At 39.6% G+C, this 19,964-nt stretch overlaps 1 protein-coding gene across 4 annotated transcripts in view; it reads right to left on the minus strand.

Moving 5' to 3' along the window:
• Positions 1-19,964, minus strand: part of uap1 (UDP-N-acetylglucosamine pyrophosphorylase 1) — a 46,012-nt gene that overhangs the window by 18,989 nt on the left and 7,059 nt on the right. For all 4 annotated transcript variants that reach the window (XR_009446052.1, XR_009446053.1, XM_048539363.2 and 1 more), the window contains exons 2-6: positions 15,210-15,414; positions 12,815-12,990; positions 8,078-8,250; positions 5,876-6,069; positions 5,623-5,763 (exon numbers count right to left, since the gene is read on the minus strand). Coding sequence is in view for 2 of the 4 variants with exons in the window: in XM_048539363.2 (XP_048395320.2) it covers positions 5,623-5,763; positions 5,876-6,069; positions 8,078-8,250; positions 12,815-12,990; positions 15,210-15,414 (889 nt within the window). In the remaining 2 variants the exon portion in view is untranslated. The remainder of the gene's footprint in view (positions 1-5,622; positions 5,764-5,875; positions 6,070-8,077; positions 8,251-12,814; positions 12,991-15,209; positions 15,415-19,964) is intronic.

Here is a 19,964-nt window from a genome sequence, read left to right on the forward strand (position 1 = left end):
TGATGCAGAAAACAGAAAAATTATCCTTTCACACAAAAAAGTGGTACTACTAAAGTTGATTCTAAATACACAAAACGAAACACAGTTAATGCCTCACGAAAATAGACAAGAATTATATAGTAACAATGGTCCCTGAGAATAGGGAAAACTAACCTTTGTTCCCTTCTTCTGGAATTTGAAACTACTTGATTTGGTACTTAACAGTGTGGAGCTGGAGGAACACAGCAGGCCAGGTAGCAGAGGAGAAGGAAAGCTGATGTTTCATAAGAACGTAAGAATTAAGAGGAGTAGGCCATTCGGCCCCTTGAGTCTGCCCCACCATTCAATAAGATCATGCCTGACCTTTTTGAGACTCAGCTCCACTTACCCGCCCGCACACCATAACCCTTAATTCCTTTACTGTTCAAAAATTCATCTAGCCTTGCCTTAAACACATTCAGCGAGGTAGCTTCAACTGTTTCACTGGGCAGGGATTTCCACAGATTCACAACCCTCTGGGTGAAGAAGTTCCTCCTGACCTCAGTACAACATCTGCTTCCCTTTATTTTGAGGCAATGCCCCCTAGTCCTAGTTTCACCTGCTGGTGGAAACAACCTCCCTGCCTCCATCTTATCTACTCTCTTCATAACCTTGAATGTTTCTAAGATCTCCCCTCATTCTCATGAATTCCAAAGAGTATAATCCCAGCCTACTCAGCCTCTCCTCATAATCCAACCTTCTCAACTCTGGAATCAACTGAATCTCCTCTGCACCCCCTCTAGAGCTAGTATATCCCTTCTCAAGTAAGGAGACCAAAACTGCACACAGTACTCCAGGTGTGGCACACCACTAGCTACTGACCACCAACCAGAAAAACACCCATTTACCCTTACCTCTTTGCTTTCTACTAGTCAACCAATCCTCTAACCATGCCAATACATTACCTGTAATACCATGCAACTTTATCTTGTGTAGCAGCCTTTGGTGTGGCACCTTGTCAAATGTCTTCTGGAAATCCAGATACACCACATGCACAGGTTCCCCCTTGTCTACCATGCAGGTAATGTCCTCAAAGAATTCCACCAAATTAGCTGAACATGGCCTATTCTTCATGAACCCACGCTGGGTGTTCCCAATGGGACAATTTATATCCAGACGTCTTGCTATTTCTTCCTTAATGATAGAATGAAGCATTTTCCCCACTCCTGAAGTTAAACTAACTGGCCTACAATTACCTGCTTTTTGTCTACTTCCTTTTTTGAACAGTGGCATCATTTTGGCTGTTTTCGTCTCTGTGGGAACCACCCCAGAGTCCAGTGAATCTTGGTCATAATTACTACTGCATTTGCTATTTCCCCCATCACTGCATTTAGTAACCTGGGATGCATTTCATCAGGGCTAGGAGACTTGTCTACCTTTAGCACTATTAGTTTGCTCAGCACTGCCTCCTTAGTGATAATGTTAGTTTCTAGGCCCTCACCTGCTTTAACCTTCTGGCCATCAGTTTTCGGCATGTTGTTATTTGCGTCTTCCACTGTGAAGACTGACACAAAATAACTGTTTAATGCCTCAGCTATTTCCTCATTCCCAGTTATTAAATTAGCCTGCTCATCCTCTAAAGGACCAATGTTTACCTTTGCCACACTTTTGCGATTTACATATTTATAGAAACTTTTGTTGCCTGTTTTTGTATTTTGAGCTTGTTTACTCTGATAATTGATCTTACTTTTCTTTATAACTTTCTTCGTTTTAAGAAAAAAAATGGTTCGGCTCGGGACACTTCTTGAGAAATGCCAGCTTCCCTGCTCCTCTGATGCTGCCTGGCCTGCTGTGTTCCAACTGCTCCACACTGTCTTAACGCTGACTCCAGCATCGGCAGTCCTTACTATCTCTCTTGATTTGGTACTTCCCTCCTTTTCCGTAAGGAACTAGTACTTAAAGATTGGGAATACTTAAACATCAGATAAACAAACTGGCTGAGTGAAAAACATTGTGCACTTACAAATAACAGAGGTTGCAGTGAGAAATTGAACTGAATTATGTGGTATACTTATAGTAAACTTTCTTTATCCATAATAAAGAAATAAAGTTCTACTAGTCAGTGTAGAAGCCAGCATGACAAATAGAATTAAGCTTAACCAAGGGATGATAGAAAAGTCATTCCTTTCAGCAATATGTCCCAAGCAATAAAAGGAAGAAATCACCTGAAGCATGGGCATTACTAAACTTTTAAATGGGCAGAACAATACAGCCCCCCTCACAAAGTAAAACCTATTCAACCTAGTGCTTAAAACTGTCGAGGAGTGGAATCTAGAAAGTGAATGCTATTCTTTTCCTACTCAAAGTCTAAGTTTTCTATGATTTCTTCTCTTTTGGAAATAAAAATGATGACATTTTTATTGACATAAAATTTGTGCCAAAAGGCTCTTATTTACTACAATAATTTAAAGAAATAGTTTTGGCTTCTCAGGAGTACAAAAAACAAGACTGTATTTCAGGATAATAAAGTGTGAAGCTGGATGAGCACAGCAGGCCAAGCAGCATCTCAGGAGCACCTGAGATGCTGCTTGGCCTGCTGTGCTCATCCAGCTTCACACTTTATCTTGGATTCTCCAGCATCTGCAGTTCCCATTATCACTGTATTTCACGAGTTTGGTGAGCTGACTGCTAAGGAAGCTGAAGCCAAGACCACATCAAGTTGGAAGTTCCAACTTGGTCTTCATTGCGCATACAATAAAACTCTAAGTAGACACAAGAGATAATGGGAACTGCAGATGCTGGACCTCCTGCAGTGCCACAATGATGCCACCCGAAGGTTGCAGGAACAGCAACTCATATTCCACTTGGGAACCCTGCAACCCAATGGTATCAATGTGGACTTCACAAGCTTCAAAATCTTCCCTCCCCCACCGCATCCCAAAACCAGCCCAGCCTGTCTCCACTTCCCTCACCTGTTCTTCCTCTCACCCATCCCTTCCTCCCATCTCAAGCTGCACCTCCATTTCTTATCTACTAACCTCATCCCAACTCCTTGACCTGTCCGTCTTCCCTTGACTGACCGATCCCCTCCCTACCTCCCCAGCTATACTCTACTCTCCACCCATCTTCTTTTCTCTCTATCTTCGGTCCGCCTCCCCCCTCTCTCCCTATTTATTCCAGAACCCTCTCCCCATCCCCCTCTCTGATGAAGGGTCTAGGCCCGAAACCTCAGCTTTTGTGCTCCTGAGATGCTGCTTGGCCTGCTGTGTTCAGCCAGCTTCACACTTTGTTATCTGATTAGACATAAAAAAAACTTAGGTTTTATATTATTTTAATTCTGCTATAGAGAGTGTACTGCTCCCCATAACTTCTTGACATTAAAAAGAATCAAATGGAGTGGCAAATCACTCAGAGATAGCAAGAACTGCGGCTGCTGAAGTCAGAGACAATACAGCGAGTTGAGAAGATTTGTAGCTCAGGTTGAGGTTCAGGATGTGAGTTTGCTCACTGAGCTGGAAGGTTAGTTTTCATATGTTTCGTCACCGTTCTAGGTAACATCATCAGTGAGCCTCCGGTGAAGCGCTGGTGTTATGTCCCGCTTTCTATTTATCTGTTTAGGTTTCCTTGGGTTGGTGATGTCATTTCCTGTTCTTTTTCTCAGAGGATGGTAGATGGGCGTCAGATCAATGCGTTTGTTGATAGAGTTCCGGTTGGAATGCCATGCTTCTATTCTCATACGTGTCTGTTTGGCTTGTCCAAGGATGGATGTGTTGTCCCAAAGTGGTGTCCTTCCTCATCCGTAAGTAAGGATACTAGTGATAGTGGGTCATGTCTTTTTGTGGCTAGTTGATGTTCGTGTATCCTGGTGGCTAGCTTTCTGCCTGTTTGTCCAATGTACTATTTGTCACAGTTCTTGCAAGGTATTTTGTAAATGACGTTCATTTTGCTTGTTGTCTGTATAGGGTCTTTTAAGTTCATTAGCTGCTGTTTTAGTGTGTTGGTGGGTTTGTGGGCTACCCTGATGCCAAGAGGTCTGAGTAGTCTGGCAGTCATTTCCAAAATGTCTTTGATGTAGGGGAGAGTGGTTATGGTTTCTGGGCATTTTTTGTATGTTTGTTTGGGTTTGTTGCTGAGAAATCGGCAGACTGTGTTCATTGGGAACCCGTTCTTTTCGAATACGCTGTATAGGTGAATTCTATTCCTAGAAGCATGGCATTCCAGCCGGAACTCCATCAACAAACACATTGATTTGATGCCCATCTACCATCCTCTGAGAAAAAGAACAGGAAATGACATCACCAACCCAACGAAACCTAAACAGAAACAGAAAGCAGGACATAACCCCAGCGCTTCACCAGAGGCTCACTGATGATGTTACCTAGAATGGTGACGAAACGTCTGAAAACTAACCTTCCAGCTCAGTGAGCAAACTCACATCCAGAGACAATACAGTCTGGAGCTGGAAGAACACAGCAGGCCAGGTTGCAGAGGAGCAGGAAAGTTGATGTTTCAGGTCGGGACTCTTCTTCAGAAGTGGGGAGGGGGAAGGGAGCTCAAAAATAGAGAGAGGAGGGGTGGGGCTTGGGAAGGTAGGTGGGATGGTGATACTTGAGTGCAGGTAGGCTGTGGTGGGGATGTTCGTTTCCAACCAACACCCACACCCCCACCCCCACCTCCTTGACCTGACACAACTTCTCCATCTTCTCTCCCATATATCCTTCCCACTGACCAACCCCCACCATTCACTACCTGCATTCATCTATCACCACACCACCTACCTTCCCCAGCCCCACCACTCCTTTCTCTAATTATTTCACAGCTCTCTTCCTCCTCGCTATTTCTGAAGAATGGTCCTGGCCCGAAACATCAACTTTCCTGCTCCTCTGATGCTGCCTGTGCTGCTGCGATCCTCCAACTCCACATTGTGTTTTGTCTAATGGAGTGGTACCTTACCGCTCCTTTGCGGCTACAATGCAACTAGTAGTAAAAAAAAAAGTTTGTTTCAGAACAAATAAAAAGGACTGAATGGTGCAAAACTATTAAAAGATGTGATTACAAAGACAACAAAAAAAAGCATGAAATAAACAAAAGTTTGAGGTTTTTTCCCCCAAAAGTTGGTAATAACTACCATCTAGTGTTGTGACGTTTGAAACATTCAGTTCAAAACGATTTGCCATTCAGCACAAAGGAAAAATAAGGGCTCAACCCTGTAGAAACAAAACAAAAATGGCCAAAGTTCCTGAAAGAAAAAAAACTCAGCAATCAGGTCTCTAGATAATGCTAATGTTGTTTTCCTATCCATAGCAGTCTTACAAATCACATTTCATTCATGCTTATGAATAGTTGGCACTTCTATTTATGTTGAGTGCAAGTGACACAATGAGGTCAGGTAGTTATCTTACAGGGTCTCTCTACAGCGTAGGTTAAAAGGGTGACTGGTGTGTTACACTGTACAAAATCAGGGGAAGCACCAGGACCGGGCAAGACTCTACTGTCCATAACTCCATATATTCCAATAGCTGACAATACTAATTTTTTCAAGTTTGCAAGTAGAGCATGGCAATCTGGCCAAGATATTGTATCAACCATAACACAGCTTGAGATCCTGCTGACAGGAAGAAAAGAAAAATGTATTGAAACACTTTTTTCTATAAGAACACTTACTTTGAAAACTGAAAGATGTCAAATACAAATTTCTCCAACTTGATTCCATTAGGGCTGTCTGGTTTGATTTGCTGACCATTTTCATCAACATAAGGAATTTTCTTCCAGGCAACATGGTGTTGCAATTTAGGCTCATAGTCTCTGATAGAAGAAAAGGAAACCAACTCATTTGGTCACTCTAAGTTAAATATTTACATGATATTTTCTGAAAACAAATATATTTTACAGAATAGTCCCAAATGTATTAACATACTTAACAATGTTCTTTAAGAACTGCAGTGTAAAGAAATGATTGCATATGTTCCCTGCGTTGAATGTTAGACGTCCATCTGGATTCCTTTTCTGTGCAGTAACTAGGGTGATTTCACTGTATTCCACAACTTGATACAGGCCATTTACTTTACATACAACACCAACAGCCTCAGTTGGATTTGTCTTTTCTACTACCTGGAAATTAAACAATTTCACAAGAATCCATTATTAAATGCTGCTTCACTTATTTACAACAACAGGCACCAGCAGTATTTCATTGTTACAGGAAAAAGGATTAATAAACTTCAGAAATTTAGCCAAAGTTGCACAACTACAAAAATTGCACATTCCCTTTTAAAAATCCACACTACTTTCAGGTTAAAAGATTTATGTAAAGCTTCAAAGCTTTACATAAGTTGGTATTTATTTTGGCAACACCGCAAAAACATCAAAAATCTTTGATGAAAGATACAAAATGAATGGGATCCAACAAAAGGACTCTGCCTGAATTAAAACAGCCACCTGTACAATCACAGCAGAAAATGGATGATCGAAATGTTTTGAGTTCTTCCACTTTCTGGGTATAATGACGAGTAATATTTTTGTAAATTTTCTCCCAATCCCAATACATACTAAGAAGTGATTCACCCAGTGAAATTGGAGAACTGCAAGACCTAAAATAGGAGCATTTCACTTATTAAACTATTCCGTACCCACCTTATCCATTATGCTGCTGTCTTCTCTCTTAAAGGATGCTCATTAATTCTCTAAGTATGGATTCTACGGTGCCCACAAGATCACAAATACAATTTTGCAGTACAAGCAGGAAGTATTAGTGAGCAATATATTTCAGCAATCTTAGAACAAATTGCTACAGCCTGTTCATAAAATTGTCTCTTCCACTGCCAGATTTATACCATTACACATGATTGTCTCCCAGATTTCATCTATCCACTATTTGTTGGTTGGTTCAACTAATTATCCAACCCCCAGAACTATGTAGCTGTAGCAGGCTACTTACAGCTCATTAGTGGAATAACAACAAGCATCAGAATCCCCATTTACTCAAGAATGCAAAGTCATGAATGGACAACTATGCTCATCAGGCAATTAAAACCAGCCTTATTAATAGAACAAGGGCCGTGCAGCTAATAGTATTTGATTTTTAAAAGATGCATCCTGTATCAAAAATCAGACCAGTTATTCAATGCAAATACAGTAGAGAGAGCAATATTTACCTTTCATTGAGGGGGAAAAAATCTCGCCTACAAATAATCAAATCAAACTAGCATCATAAATCACAACAGGAAACATTTTAAAAATCTGGTGAACAAGCAGGAGGATTATGTTTAAATATCAAACAAGAAAACAAAACCGTGAATGCTAGAAATCAGAAACAAAAAACAAATTGCTGCACAGCATCTATGGACTGAAAACAGTTAACATTTTGGGTTCAGTGACCCTTCTTCAGAACAGTTCTGAAATTGTTGTTTTAAATATAAAAATGGTGGCATCCACAAGTGAGTGCACTGCCAATGGAGGCTCAGTTATTAAAGTACAGAGAAGACAGTGATCAATAGATTACTAGATATTAAAAAGATGTCAAGGGCTGTGGCATTACTGTAGAAAAATGGTGTTGACATATTTTTTCTAATAGTTAAGACAGTTTAGAATCTCACAGCACAAAAGGACACCATCCAGCCTATTAATTCATTGCAGTTCTTTGAAAGATCTACCAAATTAGTACCAATGTTCTGCTCCTTTCCTCACAAACCTGCAACTTTTACTTCCTCTGCATATGTCCAATTCTTTAGTTAGAAAGTTACGGTTGAAACTGCATCCATCAGCTTTAGGCTGCGTATCCCAGATTATCATAATATCTCCATTTTTAAAAACTCCCCCCAGCTCCAGTTCTTTGCTAATTTTCTTAAGTTTAACACTCTGATTACAGTCAGTAGAAATAATTCGTCCTCAACCTCTGTTCTTAAGGAGAACAATGCAAGTTCTCAAATCTTTCATCATAAAGTCTCCATTCTTGATACCATTCTGATAAATCTCCTCCGCATCCTCTTGAGCTCCCAGCTCTCACTGCTGTGAGATCTTTTATATCTAACCAAAACAGCAGACATCACAGCTCAGCAAGTTAGAAACTGGATTGTAATAGTAATTTAGTGTCAGAAGAATACTAATATAATACACATACCTTGGCTCCACAATCAGCTTGCTGCTTAACACAGAAACCAATGAAGGTTGGATCAGCAACTTTAACAAGAATATTGTCCACACAGTACACATGAATAAAACCAATGCCTCGCTTTTCCACATCCTCCACAATCTTCTGATTTCGAAGTGCTCGATAAAGGCCTCCATTCCCATCTATAAGAACAGAATACTTTATTTATGTCAGTTCCTGGAATGTACATAGTAAGATAGCAAGCTTTAAATTCTATACATCTTGAACTTGAAAACTGGTAAAATGTCCAAAACTGGGCAAAGACAACAATAACTTTAAAAATCAACAAACAGAACAAAATTGTTGCAGAATGGCTGGCAAGCAAGGCTACACTGCCACTCAATGACCGCTGGTGGTGTTGCAAGAACATGCAGTTCTGGATGCCGAGTTGAAGGTAGTGATTCAAGAGGACCACAAGTTTTTTTTTCATATACTCATTCATCCACAAATATGGATATCACTGGTTATTGTCCATCCTCAATTGCCCTTACAAAGTAATGGAGTACAACTGTCTTGAACTGCTGTGGTTCATGTCTTGTAGGTTCACCCACAGTGCTGTTCAGAAGGAATTTCCAGGAATGCCAATACCTCTGTATAGAGTCATAGAGGTATACAGCATGGAAACAGATCCCTTAGTTCAACTCAACCATGCCAACCAGATATCCTAAATAAATCTAGACCCATTTGCCTGCATTTGGTTGCTATCTCTCTAAATTCTTCCTATTCATGTACCCATCCTGATGCCTTCTAAATGTTGTAATTGTACCAGACTCCACCACTTCCTCTAGCAGCTCATGCAATACTGTCTGCATGGAAAAGTTGCTACGCAGGTCCCTTTTAAGTCCTTCCTCTCTATCTTAAACCTACACCCTCTAGTTTTGGACTCCCCTACCCCGGGGGAAGCGAGAGAGCGAGAGCCTGTGCCTATTTACCCCATCCATGCCCCTCATGATTTTATAAACTTCTATAAGGTCACCCCTCAGCCTCCAAAGCTACAGGGAAAATAGCCCCAATCTATTTAGCCTCTCCCTTTAGCTCAAACCCTCCAACCCTGGTAACATCCTTGTAAATCTTTTCTGAACCCTTTCAAGTTTCATAACATCCTTCCTATATTCAGGGCGATCAGAATTGCTGCAGTATTCCAACACTGGCCTAACAATGTCCAGTACAGCTGCAACATGACCTCTCAACTCCTATACTTAATTCACTGACCCTCTGGATTCTCCTTAACTCTATTTGTCAAAGCTATCTCATGTCTCCTTCATAGTCCCAGCTCAGGGTGGTTTGGGACTTGGAGAAGAACTTGTAGATTTGAAAACTGCTGTGGAAAGATCCTGGTAGATGGTACAAGCTGGTGCCAGTGTGCACCTGTGGAGGAGAGTGAATGTTTGACATGGAGATGCCAATCAAGTGGGTGCTGCTTTGTCTTGAATAGTTTTACGGTTCCCGAGTGTTGGTGGAATCACGCTCAACTAGGTAAGAGGTCAGCCATGATCCTAATGAATAACAAAGCAGGCTTAAAAAAGGTCCAAATGGCTTATTCCTGCTCCTATTTTCAATGCTTCTATGACAACATTCTACTACAATTCTGACTTTTGCCTCGGAAACAGTCAATAAACTTCAGCAAGTTGGAGGCAAGTTACATGCTATAAAATTCCCAATCTCTGATGTGATCTTTGTTTAACTAGATAGTCCAGTCGAGCTTCTGTTCAGTAGTAAACCCCAGAACGTTTGTACTAGGGAATTTAGTGATGGTATTATTATTGAACCGAGAGTAGACTGTTACATTCTCTCATGTTGAAGATGCTCATTGCTTGCCACTAATATGGTACAAATGTTGCCACAGGTAAGAGAAGAAGCAAGTCAAAAAACAGACAGGCCTACGATTGCCTGTAAATGCAAAGGTAATGAACAAGGGCCAACAACTCCCTGTTGATCATGTTCCAAGATGCAGACACATTTTGCGTTTTCCTCTTTGAAGAATACACAAACACAGGGGTTTAAAAAGCCAGTTTCAATTCTACTGGAGTGCGATAGTGGGAATTAGGTTCTGCGGCCAGTGGGCTAAGATACCTGTGTGTACTTGCTTCAGTTTCAGCAATGACATGCTATGAAGGTCGAAGTCTACCCCCCAGTAACCCCTGCATTGCAGTTAAAGGGACTGAGTGCTAGAAGCTGGCTAGCCAACTCGCAAGCCTGCCAAAAAGGAAACAAAGCACCAAAATAATTCTGAGGTAACAAGGTGTGGAACCGAATGAACGCAGCAGACCTGGTAGCATCAGAAGAGCAGGAAAGCCAGATCTGAAACATCAGCTTTCTTGCTCCTCTGATGCTGCCTAGCCTGCTGTGCTCATCTAGCTCTACACCTTGTTAGCTCAGATTCTCCAGCATTGGCAGTTCCTACTATCCCTCACCAAAATAATTCTCTTGTAACCAGAATGCTGGAACTTAATTATGGTCAAAAGAATTCAAGACCACAGAAACTCAACAACTGCAAAACTTTCAATGTCAGCGCTACCATTAACCCCAAACCTTCGAACTTTTAGTTCATATAGGTACAGGAGAAATACATCCTCAAGGGTAGGGATCCATCTTGAAACTAAATGTTCCTGTGACCAACTGAAGCAGTGGAGGAAAAAAGAAAGGGAGCAATTCGCCACTCTTCACCCGGGAACTCAATGATTTGGGGTATTCCATCTGAAACCATCATAATTTTGGGAATGCTCCCCAAGATCTGAACAACTCCTTAGATGTACAAATCGCATAAATGGTGGTTACCATTGTGCAATCATCAGTGAACATCCTCACTTCTGACTAAATGATGGAAGGAGAGTAATTGATGCAGGAGCAGATATTTGGGACTAGAATGCTTCCCTGAGGAATTCCTGCAGTGATGTCCCAGGGCTGAGACGATTTGACACCTGACCATCACAACCATCTTCTTTAGCCTAACTCCAACCAGAGGAGGCATTTCTTCCAGATTCCCATCAAATTCACTTTTGCTAGAGATCCTTGATGCAACGCTGCCCTGACGTCAAGGGCAGTAACTTGAGACCTTACATTTGGAGTTCGGCATTTTTAACCATGTTTAGAGCAAGACTTAAGTCAGGTATTGAACTGGCCCTGGCAGACTCCAAACTAATCAATGAGACTACTGATGACTCCTTCCATGATGTCTACTGATGGTCAAATGCAGACAGACAGCAAACTCATTTGCCAAATACTGCCCTGAGCATTATAATATCAATTGCAATAAAGTTCCCAACATCTCATATTATTGTGAAAATATGGTTCTTTTTCTCAAAATGTTACAAAAATATTTAAGTTTACAAATCTTTACTATAGATAACATTGCCATAAGGAGATTAGTTGTAAAGTAATTCTCTATATTTTGAACAAAGTTCAAAATGCAATCATATAATCTAGCATTTTTAAAAAAAGGCATTTCCATAACTTGTCTTGCAGAGTTGCAAGCAGGCAGAACTAAAGCAGATGGATTTCAACTTGGGGATGAGAGGTCATTTTCTTCAGAACTACGACAACCAAAATTAAAATAATTTCTTAAACAGTAAGAAATTAGGATCCATAGATCTGTAAAGGGATTTAGTTGTCCATGCACACAAGACATTAAAAGCTCATGCAACTGTACAAAACAATTAAAAGGAATACCAAAGTGAGGAAATGTCTCAGCTGTATGGAGGCTGGGTTAAATTTCAAGTATTTAACAAAGGTACTAATGTTAAGAAAGGATTTATTGGCCTCAAAAGGCAACAGCATAAATCTACCTGGTAAAAATTGTTAAACTGAAGAAAGCTCACTAAAACCTGGTTCATATTCCTTTGAGCTTTGCAGGATAAGGAGGATCAAATTTAAGCCTACATTGAGGTTTGAAATGACAATGGATTCAGTAGGTTAGATGAACAGGCACTATTTTTTTCAGGTGATGAAATCCAGAATGAGTGGGCACGACGGTAAATTAAAATTTAAACCAAACAAAATCAGGAATGTTCATTCTATAACAATCCTCTCGCTGTTCCTCTTCCCAGGCTCCCTGGCTAAAAACCTATAAAACATTTATAATTTTTAAAAATTCTGATGTGAGGTCATAGACCAAAAATAGGCCTGCAAAATGTTTTCAGCATTTTCCATTATCATTTCAAAATGGGAAGTGCGTTTTCACCATCAGCATTCCACCACTACCCCCACAAAAATTTCCCCAGAAATAAAATTGAAATTTGAGGCTGGCACTTCTAAAACTCTGTGGCTGGTAAGTCCACCAGAGTTTTAAACTTGAAGATTTGCATTAGGTGAGATTATCAAAGCTTATGGAGTAAAGGCAGATAAATAGTCTGAGGAATAGATTAGCTGCAATCTAACTGAATAGTCTAATTGGTGTACCTATTTATTTCCTTGAACAATTTTAGAAGAAATATGTTTTTGGTGGAAATTATTGATAAATTATTAGTTTTTCTATTAGAAAACAGGTTAAAAACTGCCATTAGTAAGATCTTTGAATTGTCATAAAGTTGCTCAACACCTAATTACAATATTGTTAAAGACAAACAACATTAGCAAGGAAACATCTGAATTCACTTTGGACTGGGGAGAACACAACTATAATAAGGCATTCTTTCATGATCTATATCCAATCTACTTGTTGTCATATCAAACTGACATTTTCACAATTTACCCAAAATTATCACCAACCTGGTGCCAGTGAAATTTTGCTTTTTCCTTCCAGGATAGCTTTCCCATCAAAAGTCATAGCTGGCAACATTCCCTGTTGGAAAAATATGACATTTTCTTCCTGTAAACCAAAGTAGCCATTCAGATTGAAAAATTCTTTTGTAGATTCCATTGTCCGACTACTAGTCATGATATACCTGTGATTGGAAAAAAGGCACATTACACTTTTTAAAATTCCACATCTAATCTGTTAGTGCTGTTAAAAAACATTTTTATAATTTTAAAATTATACAGAAATATGACAAAGGGCAGGAGCATAATACAGTATTGATTTGAAAATAAGAGGAATCAAAAAATATTTGACAATTCAAACACAAAATGCTCTTATACAGAATCATGAAGTCATGCCATTAAGTATGACATTTCAAGTTGAGAGGAAGAAAGTGGTACATTGAGGTATCTTTCACAAAAGCATTGTTTTTAAATTTGGTACAGAACGGTAAAGAGACTTGAACCATAAGGTATAGGATCAGAATCAGGCCATTTGACCTATTGAGTTTGCTCTGCAATATTCATGGCTATATTTCTCAACCCAATTCTCTGGCCTTCTATCCATAACGTTTGATGCTCTTACTAATCAAAAACCTGTCTTAAATACACTCAATGACTAGGCCTCTACAGCCTTCTGTGTCATTGAATTCCACAAATCACCACTCTCTGGCTGAAGAAATTCCTCATCTCAGTTCTCAACTGTCAACCCTTCACGGAGGTTGTGCCATCAGGGCTTAGCCTCTTCCAATAATGGAAACATTCTGTCCACATCCACACTCTCAGGTCTCTTAGTATTCTCTAAGTTTCAATCAGATCCCGCTTATCCTTCTAAATGCCAAGTATACACCATGAGTCCTCAACTGCTCTTCATGACAAGCCCTTCATCCCTGGAATCATTCTTGTAAACCTCCTCTGGACCCCATCCAAGGCCAGTATTTCATTCCTTAGATTAGGGGCCCAAAACTGCTCTCAATATTTCAAATACAGTTTGACCATCGCCTTATAAAGCCTCAACAGTATATCCCTGCTCTTACATTCTAGCTCTCTTGAAATGAATACAATCATTGCATTTGGCTTCCTAATTTGGCTGCCAAATGAATATGCATATTAACCTTAAGAGAATCCTGAACTAGTGCTTGAGTCCCTTTGTGCTTCAGATTTCCAAAGTCTTTCCCCATGAAGAATATTGTCTACACCCCTATTCTTCCCAAAGTGCATAACCTCATACTCTTCCACATGTGGACAGAAAAGTTTCTACAGAAGTTGCTAGAATATATTTTTAGCTTCAGAATAAGATTAATTGATTTTTAAAAACTTGCCAAACCTTCTTCAATAGAAACTTCCAACACAGGCTGGATTTTACAACCAGATGCTTGTGGTTAAAGGGGTGGTGCTGGAATGGGAAAGAAGATGGGTGGCTAGCTCACCATTTCTCACTCATCTTGTTTCTCAGTGCAATAAAAATTTCAAAAGAGACAAATAACAGGCATTGACAAGCTAATTGATCTGTGCACTACACTGTCCATACCACAGTGTGATTCAGATGACAGGATGGGCTGTATTTCTAACCATTTGAATGTTTAAAGGCTGTTCAATGGTGGTTGCATTCTGGGGATGCCGTAATGTGGGTCAGTTAATGTCCAATAATTCATCTGCTAGTTAGGCAGTGGATAGTGGGGATGGTCAGCTACGCAAGCCTTTGATGATATCCTACGATAAAACTGAAGGCGGATCACTGCTTGATCTTACAATAAGTCATTTACAGTGAACATTAAATGACCCTCTGAGACACAGGGAACAAGCACTGTGCAGTCAAAAACAGAAGCCAAAAAATATCTGGAGTGAAAAAAAACGGATTGGAGCAAAAAAAATCCCCAAGATGGGAGTTAGATTTTTTTTCTCATCCAGAATCATTCTCACATTAGCATACACTTTTTTTGTTCCATAATATCCACAGTATTTCTATTTACTACGTAATCCAGAATCAAAACAATGAAATAATTCTTAAACTGATCATTCTGAATCATTCACACTTCAAATAAACAAGAAGTTGAGACTTATTCTTATGTAAACCTTCTCAAAGCTCTGCAAGGGTTCCACATATTCATTTTCCCTGCCTAACTTTGGGCATACAGTTGCTGTTTCTATATTCAGCACGCAAGAGAGGTACTGCTAAAGCAACATTGTAACAAGCAAAATACTGACTAGATCAATTTAAGACATGACAAACTCAATTCAATCTACATCCACTTTGTAAGAGGTTATTTTAACTGTGCAGCTGCAAGGAACATTAGTTCAAAATTTCATCTCTGCACTTAAACTGACGTACTGGAGTTAAAATTCGAAAGTGGGTTGACACACTGACCATGGAATAGTGCATTTGTGCCCAAACTGCTCTGATGCCAAATGCTGAAGTTTCAGAATACGTTCAGCTTGAATCTGAAAGAGCGTTTTCCTTGATAGCAAACCGACATTGTACATTCCTTTAGGATAGGTCACTCCAAGACGTGTTCCCTGTCCACCAGCTAAAAGTAAAACCGCTACTTTGTTCTTAGAGATTTGAAGAAGACCTGAGGAAGAGAGATTAGAAAATAAATACAGTGACTGTTTCAAGCAAACGCTACAGAAATAAGTGCGGATACTTAACAAAAATAGCCCAGAACACGTAAGATGGACATCCAACTGGCAAAAGAACAATTTTTGAAATATATAAAACAAAAATTTATTTAATCAACCTGTTCAGATATGTTACGACATTTCTGAAGCAGATGGAATTTGAATTCAGGTATTTTGATTCACCGCTGTACCACAAAAGCCCTAAATTTCTGTTGAATTGTTAGAAGTAAAACTGCCACAGTGTGTGCTTATGTTTCAATGAGAGATCACCTCAAGATCTATCAATCCAGATTTCAGACTGGGATTTGACCCATTCAGTCATAACATCACATGGGGTCATAACAGCCCTTACATAAGGTAACAAACCTGATTGAATGTTATGCTGCACTCTAAGTATTAGATCAACCAGTTTTAATTCAAATATGCTTCATTAACCAGTTAATCTTTTTTTGTACCAGCAGCTGCAGTTAATTAAGAATTTGACTGAAGACATTAAATCATTATCTCCACAGATGCTGTCATTCCTGACGAGTATTTCCAGCTCTGTGTTTTCAGTGTTGGTTTCTGTGATGGGCGTAAGTGTCATTCAGCACAAAGTCAATTTACTTGTGGAGTAAGAATCCAGGGTTGATTAACAGAGCTTGGCCTGGTATATTTAATGTATCCTCTTCACCCAGCAGAAAAGTTACCAATTTTGAAAGACCTAAATAGGACCAGAGGCTAAAAGTATACAGTTGATCAAATCAAGAAAAGTAGCGTAAGTGACTCCAACAGCAAACAGATGCTACGTTAACCAGCAAATAAAACACCTTACAAAAATTATAAAAATGTAAAGTTGTAGATATTTAGTATTTTCCAGCTTGAACTTCGTACATAAAGAAAAACTTCACTGTACTTCACTAGTATTTGAACAAAGCTACCACATTTAATATTCCTGGCAAATTCAGACATATTTCAACAAGAAACAAGACTTGTAGGAAATAGTTCTTGTTGCAGTATTAGCCGTTTCCAGTGAAGATTTTTCCAGAGACCATTCCTTCTTTCAGTGCAATTGCTTTGGATTTATTTTTTCATTGGGACTGTTTACTGGTAGGGAGTGATGTAGTGGTCATGTCACTGGACTGGTAATCTGGGGATGCAGGTTCAAATCTCACTACAAGGTGGAATTTGAATTCAATCAACAACTCTGGATTTGAAAACTGGTCTTGGTAATGGTCACCACAAAACTCATTAATTGATGTAAAAACCCCATCTGGCTTATTAATGTTCTTCAGGAAAGAAAATCTGCTATATTTATTAGACCCATTTAAACACAATAGTGTGGTTGATTCCTAACTGCCTTCTAAAATGGTGTGGCGAAGAAAACTAGAGATGGATAACACATGCAGACTTTAACAGTGATTCCCATATCCCATGTAAGAATAAAGAAAATTTCATAAATAGCAGCTACATTCCAACTTAAGGGGAGGAAAAATAGCACTAGCTTGTGTTAAAGCTATATATTTCAAATTATCATTCACATGCAAGAAATTTTCATCACTACTAAATAAAGCCTGTGTAAATTATTGAGCTTGATCACTATACAACTTTGCAACTGTTAGTAATTTTATTGCCTTATATTTGTGAGGACTTAAAATAAATGTGAATGAAAACATAAGCCACACTAAATCATTCTTCTTCTTTAAGGTTTTGCTGCACAAATTTCCACACCTATAAACAGACCCTAAGTCAGCAAGTTGCCAAAATGTACAGGCACTCCAGTTGCTGTCCCCCTCCATACAGCTCTTTCAGAAACCATTGCAAAGACTGTGACCCTACATTAAACTGTGGTGGATAAAACGTATCACAGAATTTTGATTTAAATCCGATTTTCTGGCTGAAACTTTCATTTTAATCATAATAAATAATTTATTTAAAGCTAACAGCCAACTTAAGTCAAAAATTTACAGCAATGCTAACCCCAGCATAATCTTAGACTTTTCAAATGGATGGAAGAATTAGCTACATATCAACTTTTAAATATCAAAACAGCCATCTCTTATTGTTGTGTAAAACAGCCAGCAATTTAATGGGTAACTGCAAATTTATGGGCAATTAGTGTCAATCTAGTGTGAACTTCATGGAAACCACAGTTCACCCTCAAATCACCTTTTGGATTTCAATAAATTAGTTTATTTGCACATCAATTGCTAATTAGACCCTGAAGAAAGTTAAGATCAATTTTAGCAATGCAAGACATTTTTATAAAATGAGATTTAAGTTCTTGTAAACTGTGGGGCCTCAGAAAATTGCCAAATCTTAAAACATTTTCAGTTTTTCTCTTCTTTTCCCATTAGTCCAATGTCTTCCCTGACTATTTCTCCTTCTGTGTTGGATCAAACTCTATTTCACACATTTTCCTTCTCTGTTGTTCCCGTTTCTTTCTGGATTCTTAAATCTGATCAATTAGCCGCTTCCCTCATTTACCAAGACCCTAAATGTTTTGTAATCTTCACTGGGACAGATGTACTCCCAGCAACTTTTAGAGGGGGGAAAAAAAAACTGAAGGTGGGAGGGTGAAATAAGTAGGGCATACCAAATTCTGATTCATTATAAAAAAAAAGTGTTATTTACACTAAATGCTTCTCTGACAGAAATAAAATTAACATTGAATCAGTTGAAAATCTTGCCAGACTGAATGACTTAAGAGTTCCTCTATCCCCCGGCAATATCCCTTGCCATCACCACCCAAAATTTAAATAATGACATCCATTCACTTCTCAAACATAGTAGGCTTCTGGTAAAGGAAGAGCTCAAATGATTCATAACCATTTACACAAGCCTCAAACATTCCAATGAGAATTTTATTCTAAGATTTCAGCCTGAACTACAGCTTAAAATTAAAAGGAACTCCTGCAACATCACCATCTCTTCTCAATACATGAAGGCATGCCTGTTGGAAGCTTCTTGAACTTAATAAATATTTTCTATTACATGCACATTAAAATAATGAATACATTCTTAAGCTAGGGATGAAATGAATGACAACTTTGTCCCACATGCAAGTACCCACTGGGAGTGAATATTTACTGAAAAAAAATAGTTTAACTGACAGGGAATGGAGAGTCTTGCCATGATGTCTGGCTTGGATCTTGACCAAGAACCTGCTTCATGAATGAATGACTCAACAGTACGTGGCCAGTCTCCAATTTACTTACAAATAGCTACCCTTTAGGAAAAAGCTGTTAACTTTAATCTATAATAAATACGTGGCAAGCTGGAATCATCTACCCACATAAATTATTTGAGATTAATTTAGAAGAGATGCTGTGAAGGTGGTCACAGATATTGTTGGAAACAAAGGGTAGTTAATTGTGTATTTTTAACTCATGTTTGAAAATCATTTCAAAATTTATACACTAATCCCTCATTTGGAAGCTTGCAAAATCAACCCTGCTCGCAACTGAGACACAAATGACATAGCATCATCTTACATTTTATGCAGCTCTTGGGAAATCTATTTTCTGCAGCAGTTAGAACGTTTAACTACTAATATGTCATATAACATTCCTTTCTGGTCATTGCTTGGGTACCTCCTAAGCAAAGCAGCTTAAAATGGCTAAGGTTACTTGAGGAATACCCATGTAGTTCAGCTCTTCTTAATCAGGTGAATTTAATATAACCTATTTGTCCGGAAACTTACACGGTTAGATTTGATCAGTGATAATGGGAACTGCAGAATCGAGAATGCCCTTGACCGCATCTCCTGCAACACATCCCTCACACCCCACCCCCGCCACAACCGCCCCAAGAGGATCCCCCTTGTTCTCACATACCACCCCACCAACCTCCGGATACAATGCATCATCCTGCGACACTTCCGCCATCTACAATCCAATCCCACCACCCAAGACATTTTTCCATCCCCACCCTTGTCTGCCTTCTGGAGAGACCACTCTCTCCGTGACTCCCTTGTTTGCTCCACACTCCCCTCCAACCCCAAAACACCCGGCACCTTCGCCTGCACCCGCAGGAAGTGCTACACTTGCCCCCACACCTCCTCCCTCACCCCCATCCCAGGCACAAAGATGACCTTCCATATCAAGCAGATGTTCACCTGCACGTCTGCCAATGTGGTATACTATATCCACTGTACCCGGTGTGGCTTCCTCTACATTGGGGAAACCAAGCAGAGGCTTGGGGACTGCTTTGCAGAACACCTCCGCTCGGTTCGCAATAAACAACTGCACCTCCCAGTCGTGAACCATTTTAACTCCCCCTCCCATTCTTTAGATGACATGTCCATCATGGGCTTCCTGCAGTGCCACAATGATGCCACCCGAAGGTTGCAGGAACAGCAACTCATATTCCGCTTGGGACCCCTGCAGCCCAATGGTATCAATGTGGACTTCACTAGTTTCAAAATCTCCCTTTACCCCACTGCATCACAAAACCAGCCCAGCCTGTCTCCGCTTCCCTAATCTGTTCCTCCTCTCACCCATTCCTTCCTCCCACCTCAAGCTGC

The sequence above is a fragment of the Stegostoma tigrinum genome, chromosome 8, assembly GCF_030684315.1.
Source record: "Stegostoma tigrinum isolate sSteTig4 chromosome 8, sSteTig4.hap1, whole genome shotgun sequence".
NCBI classification, from domain to species: domain Eukaryota; kingdom Metazoa; phylum Chordata; class Chondrichthyes; order Orectolobiformes; family Stegostomatidae; genus Stegostoma; species Stegostoma tigrinum.